Raw genomic sequence first — 11500 nt, 5'->3', positions numbered from 1 at the left:
AAAGTAATAAGAAATAAGAAAGTGGGAGGATGCCCCGAGAAGCATGGAGTGGTACATACAAGGTGAAAAGATGATGAGGTGGCAATAGCAAGTTACCCCTCTACATTTGTATCAGAACAACTCCATGCAATTGTTCATATAATTCCTGCTTCTTCCCCTCTCCCCGCTCAATATGGCGTTACTTCCTGTTTTTATGAAAGCAAGATCTGGGTCACTTGAATGCCCCTGAGAAAGTCCTTCAGCATTTCTCCGCTCCTCATTTGGTCAGTTTCCCATAAATAAAGTGGTGGGTGGGAGACTGAAGGGGGTGGGGCCTGTTCAAGAGGACAGTGTGGTTGCTTGGTTCAGGCTTGCTTCATTTACCTGCTGACTCAGTGTCCTTAGTCTGACGTCGGAGGGGTGTGTGTGTGTGTGGTTGAAGCTGAATAGTGGCTGAAGCCCTGGGACCACCAGGTGCCAAGGTTGTGATCCTGTGGGAGCAAGTGCCTGTGCTGTAGGCAGAGCTGGGTGATTGCCAGAGCCATCTGCAACAGGAGAAGAAGCTAAGCCTCAAAGCCCAGGCCAGCACCCCTATTTTCATCTGAGGAATGTTAGAGGATATGTGCCACCCCTGAATAAGTTCCAGGCCTACTGTATCTGAGCAGAAAGTAGTTGCAAAGATACCGTGATGCAGGTAGACAAAATTTAGCAACCTTCAACCTCACCCTGCTTCTGGAAAATCATGCTAAATATTTAAAGGGGGGGGGGAGCAGAGAGCAAGCTAGTCCTCAGGGAACCTTAAATCACACATAAAAGGTTTGGACAGCAATATACTAGTCTTCATGAAGCTGAGGTCCTATTTATAATTCCAGTTCTGTTAGCACTGCCCTAACGCTAGATTGCACAATTCATAACAGAGGGAAATAAATTCACAACAGTCAGGCTTTGGCTAGGCAGCTGAGCTCCCCATTCAGTTTAATGAGTGCTGGGTCACAGAAAAGGTCCGTAAGGATGGCTCTATAATGTTTGCCAACAGTGATAAATAGCTGGAAGAGAGATATTTATCCAATCACTCTCCGCTAAGGCTAACACAGCAAGAGGTTGCCATTTATTCTCATCAGTCCCACAAACTACCCGGTGAAGACCCATTTTTGCAGATATAGACACACACACATACACACAAATGCACATACATAAAACATGAAGTCGGGTTGCATCTTCTACAGTTTCGACAGCTCTGCTTCATGTTATAAATATGCACCAAACTGCTTGCAAAAAAAGTTTGGAGGCAGAGTATATTAAGAACTTCCAGGGCTCCACATCCACTACTGACCATTTGCCATGCTAACAGGAGTTGTAGCCCAAAACATCAGGTTTGAGGAGTGCTGCATTACTGAATGGGTATTCCAGAGACTTGGAAAATTGGAGACAATACTGCAGTTTCCCCTCACAATTTAGGCCTGCAGAACATGTGGTATACCCAGCTGAACGGGGGAGAGTGACAGCCTCTCTGTTGTTTTTTTGCAGAGGTCCTAGACAGAGGGCACAAATTGGTTGTTGGTGGTCAGCCCCCCATGCAGCAAGATGAGGTGACCACCTCAGGCAGTAGGATCCACAGGGGCTGCCGATCTTTATTCCCCCCTTGTCCCTGATGTACATTTTCACTCAACCCATTTTTCCCTGGCAGGGCAGGCAGGCGGGCACCATTTTGTGCTTTCCCTCAGGTGCCAAAATGTCTTGAGCTGGCCTTGGCTCATGTAAAGCTTGTAGGGTCAGACAAGTTCTCAGGGCTATTTTGTCATTGCTGTTTTCCTCTGCTTTTGTTGTTTGTTTTTGAAATATGTATTTTCTTCCATCCCTTTCTTTTCTGTTTTCCTTCTTCCTTATTTACTTTACTAAAATAATCTCAATAAAAATGTAAATAAATAAGTTCTCAGGGTTATCCCAGAGCCCTGACATTCTGAGATGCCAGATGGCAGCAGGGGACGCCAAATTTCCCTCCTCAACCAGATGTCTGAAAAGGCTAGGTTTCTGTTAGCTTTGTTATTATGGAAGCTAGGGCTGCTGTATTTCAAAAAGTGCAAATCCAGAAACAAAAGTTGTTGAGCTCCGATTTCCCCCGACATTTCAGCGATCTCCTCCTGATGGAAGGTGAAGCACTGTGTCTACGGTATTGCTAACATTTGCCACCACCACCAATATGGCAAGATTTACTTGCCACCATTAATGGAGGGTTGGACCATAGCTCAAGTGACAGAACATCTGTGTTGCATGCAGATGTTTTACAATGCCCAGCAACTGCAGGCAGAGCTAGAAATGTATCTTGTCTGAAACAGCGGAGAGCCTGTGTACGGAACGAGATGGAACAGTGATTTGACTCAGTTTAGGCAGCTTTCTAGGTTTCTAACAGCTCGGCTTCTCTATTCAATAAATGTACATGCACATATCATGGAAATGTGTTTGCTTGTGTGTGTATGTGGGTCACCCTGCATATACACAAGAATAGTAAATTGTGAATTGTCCCTCAGGTTCTGAGGGTCCCAAACAAGGAATTCTGAAACTGATTCTGGTGTGCAACTTCATAGCTGTAGGGTATAGTATGCTCCCTTGGTGAGGAGTGACCTTTATGAGAGAGAGAGAGAGAGAGAGAGAGAGAGAGAGAGAGAGAGAGACTATTCTATAATTCAGCATCTCTCTGTAAAATAGGAGTATCAGTGTCTGGGAGCAATAGCAAGAGGGAATGAGAAAACATCTTTCCTTAGTCAGAGATACCAGTGCTAATGCATTAATATCACACTTCACATGTCTTTGGTATTGAAAGCAGGTTTCAGATTTGAGCCATGGGACTAAGCTCCTTCCAGCCCATGGCATCTTATTTTCTGAAGGAAAATAGTCCATGAAATATGAATTTATGCACAATTTCTTTCAATTTTGGAATATTGGCATAGTATTCAAGGCACTCTCAGCTTATGAGCTTATCTTCTTTGCCATGTCTTGAAGAGGAGCATCAGAAGCATATTACACACACACACACACACACACACACACACAAACAAACAAACAAACAGAGAGAGACTACTAAAACTTGTTGCTCACTGCTCCAGGCCTGCCAGAATGCCATCAAGAGCTATAGGAAACACTTGCTGGACTAAATGGAAATGAAACATGCAGGATTTCAATGCCTTTCCCACCAAACCGATTGCCTTTTAATGTCCAAGGCTCATTACAGTGCACCTGGGCAGTTGATATGCTTGAGGGAAATGTGGTTTATTAGCAGAAGATTGTCAGATGAACACGAGGGCAAGGTCAAATTAAAAGGGACATGGAGAGGATGAACTTCTGTGAATGATCAACCAAATTAGTAACCAAAAGTGTCCTTAGAAATTATGTCAACATACCTAAAAATTATTTGCAGGTGATCGCAGTGACAGGAGACAGGCAGTCAGGTCATGTATCCACAGCAGTGACCAGAGAAGGAAAAATAACCACTGGGAGGAGCGCAGAGAGAAGAAATGCCATGGTGCTCCCATAGCAGCAAAACCAGATGCCTTCACCTGCTCCACCTGCAATCCTAGGCACCAATTCTATAGGGTTGAGGCATCTTCAGCCCCTCCCCCCATGGCTGCTGGTTGAGTCCCCACAATCTTGAGAGGATGGAGGAGGCCAAGCCTTTCCCCGCCCACCCATCCCTTCCCCCTCTCTCCTCCCTTTGTCCGCTGTCTTCCACTGCCTTGGGAGATGCCATGTAGCTTGGTGTGGCCTGGCTGGCAGTTGACTCAGCTGTGCAGTGTCAATAGATGCTGCACAGCTTGGCCTGGCCTCGCTGGAGGTTGCTCCAGACCATGCAACGTTGTGAGACACCACAAGACACTTGGGAGGTCTGTGACAGTCACGTGACTCCATGGCGTGTGTGATGTTGCACATGTGTGATGCCCCCTCCCCTTGTTGGGCACAACTTGGCACTTTGGCCTGCAGGTGCTCTAACTCTCCAATGGTTTGACTTCACTTCAAAAGTGCATTGTTTCCCAAGGAAAACAGATGCCAACAACAACAACCTCAAATATATGTTCTCCTCATGAAGAAGAACCAGGCAGAGGGCTTTCTTGGTAGTGGCGCCCTCCCTGTGGAACACCCTCCCTTCAGATGTTGAGGAGATAAAGAATCACACAACTTTTAGAAGACATCTGAAAGCAGCCCTGTATCAGGAGGTTTCTAATGCTTTATGTTTTTATTATGTTTTTAGATAATCTGTAAGCTGCTCAGAGTGGCTGGGGAAACCCAGCCAGATGGGCAAGGTAGAAATAACAAATTTATTATAATTATTATTATAAAAGGCTCACCCCTCCATGGTCACCAAAGCATGCTACCAGAGATCCCAATGGGCCAACGATCCTTCTACATCAGGAGGAACTCTATGGACACGTGCAAAGGTTCTTTCCAGTGTGTGCCGAATGCATAACTATGCTCTCCCTGATGCATGAGAGGGAAATTTGTATGAGCACTGCTTATGCATATATAGAAGCAGGAGCTACACAGCTGGAAACTTGCTGTAACTGAAATGAGGCACTCTGCGATAAGGACAGGCTGCCAAAAACAGTCAGCATTCAAAACACTTTTCAGCCACAAAAGCACATTGGCCAACTTTGGACAAGTCTGGCCGACTTAACTCACAGGCAAGTCGTGAGGCAAAAATCTCTCTCTCTCAGTTCTCAGAAGAAAGGATGGAATACAAATAAAATATACAAAACCTCTCCCAATACAAAGGCCTGCATGGTTGTTTCTGAGAAGGCATTCCTGAGTATCTTTTTTTTTTTTTTTGTCCCATTAAAGTAAGTCTCTAATGAATTTTTGTGTAAAGTGTAAGAAGCAAAAAGAGGAAAAGAAAGAAATGGACAGATTCTAAATGAATAACCACTACTTCTCCTCCAAAGATTATTTTTTTGCAGAAAACATAGGCCCTGTGGCAAAACACACACACCTCACACATTAGCAGCCAATGGTAACAAGTAGCACAATGAGTGTTGCAAAGTCAGTTTTGCATCCTGCAGAATGTATGGTTTTAAAAAAGTGTTCTTCTTTTTCCTGGGAACACTGCTGGAAGAAAATGTAGCAGGCCTTGTATTCCTTGCAAAGCAATAGTTTTCGCTCTGAATTCTAATGCAACGACTGCCGAGGCAGTAGTCTGTTATCTGAATTTTAATGCCTATATCTTTTTTATCTTGTCAGTTGTAGGGAAGATGTGAGTAGTTTTCATGAAACATTAATGGCGATAACTGGAGTCTACTCTCCCACACATCCTCTCCTGTTGTGATGTAAAGTGTGTATCTCTGTTGCGCTGCCACCGTGCATCTTTTGCTAGCTCTCACAGGTCTGGCTGTGGGATGTCTGTGTGCGCATGAACACAGACACACAGAACGTCTGAGATGAGAAAGAGCTGGATGTGGGAGATCAGAACTTTTAATTAATTTTAAGGACTGTTCTTAGACTGAGGGTGATGCTCAAGCACTCGTACTATTAGCTCATATACTGCCATCTTTAGCTGATATTTGCTTTAGCAAGACATCACAACCGGGGAAAGGCAAAATCCTCTGAGAAATTTGTTTCGCTGGAAACTCTATCTCCTTTTGTAGTTAACTTTGGTTCTCTATTGTTCTGTTTATTTATTTATATATCTCTAAGCTTAGAGTCGGCAGGCTTTCTTCATCAAATTTTCCCCCACCAGAATGGGAATTTTGCTTTCAAAAGCAAAATTTCCCTCAAGACTTATAATAAGGTTATAGGAATCTTTAAAAAAAAATGAGGAAGGAAAATAGTATTATCACCAGAAGGGATAACAATGCAGTGCGAGAGAAGGACAGAATGGAGAATAATCTTTAGTGGGAACACATTTTGGAGTCACTCTCTATAATACGACCCTTGTTGTGTAGGTTTTCTCCCTCTAAGAAGTCATCCCTCTTAGCACAGGGGCACAGAATCTTTTCTGGCAAGGGGGCCAGACCCTTATCTCCTCACCCCTGGAGGGCCGTATTTGGTAGGTGGACGGGATCAGGGTTTAGAGGTTTAAAGAGCATTGTGGGCCTGTTTGCAAAAGGCCTTTGGAACCACCTGTGCTCCTCTTTGAACCTCCAGTGCAATCCTTCTGGCTACAGGAATTGGCAGCACCCAGTCAGGATTGAACCCTCTGCTCACTAGCTGATGAGTAGAGGCTTTGTGCCTGCTGCCTGTGTGGTTCTGCTTTGCCAGTTCATTCCCAACAGAGAACATGTTGGGTTGAACCCCACCCTCTTGCCTGTCAGCACACATCACCCAGTCAGCTGACAAAGTGATGCCAACTGATGGACAGGTGGGGTGTAGCTTGAGAGAAATGGCCTCAGGGGCCCACAGGGCAGGGGTACCCCATTCCTGCTTTAGGGGTGTGGAGAAAAGGACAAATTAGAAGGAGAGGGTCTAGTACCTGTGGAACTCTCTCCCATCAGATGTCAAGGAAATAAAGAACTATCTGACTTTTAGAAGACATCTGAAGGCAACCCTGTATCAGGAAATTTTTAATTTCTAAAGTTTACAATATTTCATGTGCTAAGCCACCAAGAGTGGCTGGGGGAACCCAGCCAGATGGATGGGGTATAAATAAAAAAATAATAATTAACCTCTCTCAAAACAATGGCTTCCTATGTTATTCTCAGTGATTATCCCAGTGCAGGATCTATGTCTCATTCAAGCAATGCACTTGCAACCGTTGTACACCAAGTTTTCAACCAAATCAGGAACCAGGATTGTGGTCTGAGTAGAAAGAAGCCTGCTAATCTCTGCAAAGCTAGGAGATTTAACACATATCTTACAAAGAGTGGCATAATCAGTATTTTCAAGTGTTGTAATCCTCCACCTGATACTCATCTATCCCCTCAGTGCAGCTTTTAGCAACGCTTGCCTTAATATACACCTGGGAAACACTTCTCCTTCCTCCCCTATCATCATCAATGAACACAGAAAGTGTTTCTAATGGGAAATGTGCAGGGCATGTGATAAAAAGGTCAGGGAGGGTTCAGTTATGCGAGGGGGGGAAAGTATTTTCTCATGAATAGACAGTTAAGCTGAAGATAATTAAAGTTTCCACTATACAAAAAAGAAACTGTTAGATAAGCGCTTTGAACCAATGCTTTGGGATTCAGTTTAGAAAAGATAGCGGCCAGCAAAATTCTTTAGTTAAAACTGGGGCTGAGTTAAAACTACACCCCAGCTTTTTTGCTTTTTTTTTTTTGCAAATGATTTTGACAGTTTCCCCCTGTTTTGACAGGGTGATTGGTGGGGAATGTTCCTCATTAAAATATTCGTCCATTCATTTGGATTGACCTTGCTCTCAGCTGCCGACTTCCACCTCAGCAATGGTCAAAGCTGATTGGTTATGTAGTACTGTGATCTCATTCCATTCACCATGTTATCTCTGGTTGGGTGGGATCATCCTTTGGGGGCAGGAGGACATTCCCCCAAAGGGGTGAAATGATCCCAATATATTGATGATATGAAATGTCCAGACTCTTTATATTCAAAAGAACTGAGAAGAACATACCTACAATCTCATGCTTACTCACTTATAGAGAGCACAAGTTTCTTCCTATTAACATTTAGGGATCTTCCTCTGTCTGCTTCACCCCAGGCAGACCACACTGACAGACACTGTCCTCAGCAGCATCCAGAGAAACCTCTCTCAGCAGCCATTCTACCTCGCATACACAGAGAGAACAGGAAAACAGTTAAAAATGACAGTTACTTGAATAACAGTCACAACAGAATGGAATGCCCTTCTCATGTGACTCACAGCCAGCCAATCACATGACTTAGCTACTGCCAAAGGAAAAACCCCATGCTATAAAAACACAGCAATTTAATACAGTATAAGCAACATTCCCATTTCAGGAAATTAAACCATTATCCTTAACAGATGTAGTGCTCCATGACTCTCTGTATAGCCCTTATGACTTTTGCCAGGCTGCACCTCCTCATCCATACCCCCTTTCCTCAAGCCAGGCCCCTTACTGACCCAAGTTGTGTTCTCCTTGAGTGCTTTAGCCTGGCTGGAATGTATCCTTGAATTCTGACCATGTGCCTTGCTTGCTTGAAAAGAGGATAGAGAAAGTGTTCTAGTCTATGTAGGAACTAGTCTACTGTATAAAGATAACATTTGCATTCATTTCTCTGCTCACATTCACCATTGGCCCCACTGGCATGTGCCCCACAGAAGGGAATCCAACCCTTTGTCTGGAAAATGGTTCTCCACTCCTGATCTAAACGTTTGGCATAAATATTCCCTGTTTGACCCCCATTATCAAAACGGGCAGCTATTCAGAGCAGCTCTAGAGACATTTTGTATCCACCCTCCCTATCTGAATGCAATATTGAAGCAGTTTCATCTGGCAATAAAGAAAATCAATGCTTGAAATAAACTTATGCGTATTAGGGGAGATGCTGCCAGCAGCGCAACTTATGTAAACAAAGATGGGCTTATTCAAAACTTTTTTGTATTCATATGTGGGCATTAGTCCCCAGCAGCTTTATTTTGATGCATTCTAGTAATAAGACATAGCAGATACAGACTTATAAGGGCATGAAATGGCTGGATCATTTCCACATCATAATTCACTCGGCATAGATTTGTGTATGAATTCTATCCCTCTCTTTCCATGTCTGCCTTGGTGGAGGTGAGATAAATTCACTCCAAAATGGCCCCGAGGACCTACAAATGTAAGGAATCCCAGGCCAAATAGAGACCTGTCAATCTCCCAACACAGCGGGAAACAACCCTGGCACTTAAATTTTGCAGCAATAACTCATTTCCTTGCAACTTCTGTGTGAGTGACCCTTTGACTTTATCAGCCTCTCTCTGAGAGAGACCGAGTTTCATTCCTCTTTTTTCGTCCCTTCATCAGGTCATTTAACCTTAGTTCCTTAAATATGCAGGGGAGAGAGAAACTTGTGCAGATCGCAAGATCTACATCCAGGCCATCTAAATCAGGTATGTGAAATGGGTATGAAATGGATGAGTAAGGCATGCCTACTTAGAGTGTGAAGCTTAATTTGTGCATGTGTGCTGCAACTTCACCCAGAGGCCTCTAGCAGGACATCGCCTTCCCCAGTGTTGCCCCCCCCCCCCAGCCACCACCAATAAGTACACTTTGGGAAGAAAATGAGGCAGTGCACAAGGTATCTCAGTGTTGGGAGAATCACAGAGGCTGGTTCAGAGTGGCCATGTGTCCTACTTTACTGTCCTCTCTTTGAAGGCATCCTCTGTTTGAAGAGCTGCCCTATCTAAGACCTGTTAAAGATAAAAAACCACAAGAATGGAGAATAGCAGCCTTGAAGTTGCCTGTCAACTGTTGGGCATACAGGTAACCTGCATGTCTGCTCAGGCTGCTGTCCAAATGTTGCCACAGCCTTCCCCACTATGATGAGATGCATTGTATTTCTATTTCAGTCTTAGCAATTATTTCAAATTCTATACATATTAGCTTATGCAAATGTTATGCAAATCCTCTTTTGTAAAATGATGTACAGTCGTACCTTAGATCCTGAACGCCCAGGAACTCAGACATTTTGTCTCCCGAACGCCGTAAACCCAGAAGTAATTGTTCTGATTTGCGAACGTTCTTTTGGAACCCAAACGTCTGATGGGGCTTCCGCGGCTTCTGATTGGCTGCAGGAGCTTCCTGCAGCCAATCAGAAGCTGCAATTTGGTTTACGAACGTTTTGCAAGTCAAACGGACTTCCAGAATGGATTCCATTCAACTTCCAAGGTACGACTGTATTTCCCCTGTTTTGGTGTCCCCTCTGCATTCAGACTCTACTGTACTTTCTGTGACATCATTCAAACTCTACAATTCTATGATTCTATGAGTCGAAATTTGCAACTGAACTCGGGGGAGAGGGAACAAGCCACCCCCTTAAAAAAAAATAAGTAGCAGGTTTTGCTGAGTCCGATTTTGAATCAAGCCAAGGAAAGACATCACTAGCCTGTAGTCAGGATTAGGATTGCTATCATACTGCTTTAGGTCTCTGAAACATTAACACCTATACCCAGCCTGTGCTCATTTAACTCAGCTCTTTGTAAGTGATGACCAAATCCCAATGGGAGAGCAGCATACTCACATGCCCCACTATCTCCAAAAAGCTTTCCTTAAAGCCTTTATTAAAAGATTTATTTCAATTCCTGCTGGAACAAATTCATTCTGCGCTATGGCCTGAAGCACTCTGAAACTCCGGCGCTGATAAAAATCACCAGAGGAGCGGACTACCGCAGACAAGGGTTCTGATATTTAGAAGGCCTTGAGCCCGCAGCAGCTGCCACACCACTCCACTCAACTACCATGGCTGCTGAGAAGAACGGAGGGAGGGAATGCTCTTTGGGCAACATGATTCTAGGGCATTCTGATTAAGCAGCCACTGTAATTGACCTCCAGCGTAAATGGGTAGCCAGGGGCAAGAGAGAAAGGGGGGTGGATAGATTTTGCATATGTAGAGTGGCCTACTTAAGTATACTCCAATATGAACTTATAGGACTGTCATTGAAATTCTACACAATATTGATCCAGAGCAGATTCCAATGTATAGTTAGCAGAGTAGAAACTTAAACACATTGCAAGATTCCCAAAAATAGATCAGAGGCAATTACCGTAATATTTCATCCAGCAGAGCTTTACTGCTATGGAAGGCAAATGAGAATAGTGGTTACAAATCCAATACATTCAGGATTGGCACTGTCCATAAGAAATCCAGTTGCAGCAAACTTAACTTAAACTTACTGTAACTTATAGTAAGACTAAACCTTAATACAGTGGTACCTCGTGTTAAGTATTTAATTCGTTCCGGAGGTCTGTACTTAACCTGAAACTGTTCTTAACCTGAAGCACCACTTTAGCTAATGGGGCCTCCCGCTGCCGCTGCGCTGCTGGAGCACAATTTCTGTTCTCATCCTGAAGCAAAGTTCTTAACCTGAAGCACTATTTCTGGGTTAGCAGAGTCTGTAACCTGAAGTGTATGTAACCTGAAGTGTATGTAACCCGAGGTACCACTGTACTATATACAGAAAACCACACCGGTAGGAAAAGAGATAGAAAGTGAAAGTGAAACCCAGGGTCCTTCTGTCCTATTTTTATTGTCCGCATGACCTGGACAGAAGAGATAAGAGAACCAGTTTAAGCCAGCTGTACTCATCTTCTCTAAAGGAATAACCCAAACATCAGGAACTTTCTGCTTGTTTCTTTCACACAGAGAAGCTTCCAGAACCCTCTTGAATTAATTAGAATAAGAAAGATCTCTACACATCAGATCAATACTTTCTGCACTAAGAAATGCAAACTGACAAGGACATCTGTTTTCATCGGAGAAATGTTGGATGGTATGCATCAAATTTATCTTTTTGAATGCATTCATTTGCAGCCTTCTGAATGCAAAAATGCTGCAGTTTTCCATGGGTGCTATCTCCATAACTCTGATCAGTATTGTGTGTACGTTGACCAATAAGGTGACA

At 43.7% G+C, this 11500-nt stretch overlaps 1 protein-coding gene across 2 annotated transcripts in view; it reads left to right on the top strand.

Annotated features, from left to right (window-relative positions):
* Nucleotides 1–7537: 7537 nt before the first annotated feature.
* The window catches only part of LOC307215938 (uncharacterized protein), a 31044-nt gene continuing 27081 nt past the window's right edge, over nucleotides 7538–11500 (top strand). Inside the window, exons 1-2 of one of the 2 annotated variants that reach the window (XM_079975782.1) lie at nucleotides 7538–8058; nucleotides 8935–8989. In XM_079975782.1, coding sequence (XP_079831908.1) covers nucleotides 7931–8058; nucleotides 8935–8989 — 183 coding nt within the window. In that variant the 5' untranslated portion in view covers nucleotides 7538–7930. Of the gene's footprint in view, nucleotides 8059–8901; nucleotides 8990–11500 lie in introns of those variants that run through there. The other variant, XR_013838746.1, reaches the window with a different exon arrangement.

The sequence above is a fragment of the Podarcis cretensis genome, assembly GCF_951804945.1.
Source record: "Podarcis cretensis genome assembly, chromosome: 5".
Classification (NCBI taxonomy): Eukaryota; Metazoa; Chordata; class Lepidosauria; order Squamata; family Lacertidae; genus Podarcis; species Podarcis cretensis.
Note: the sequence above shows the minus strand (reverse complement) of the source record. Positions and strands in the feature narration are given on the sequence as shown.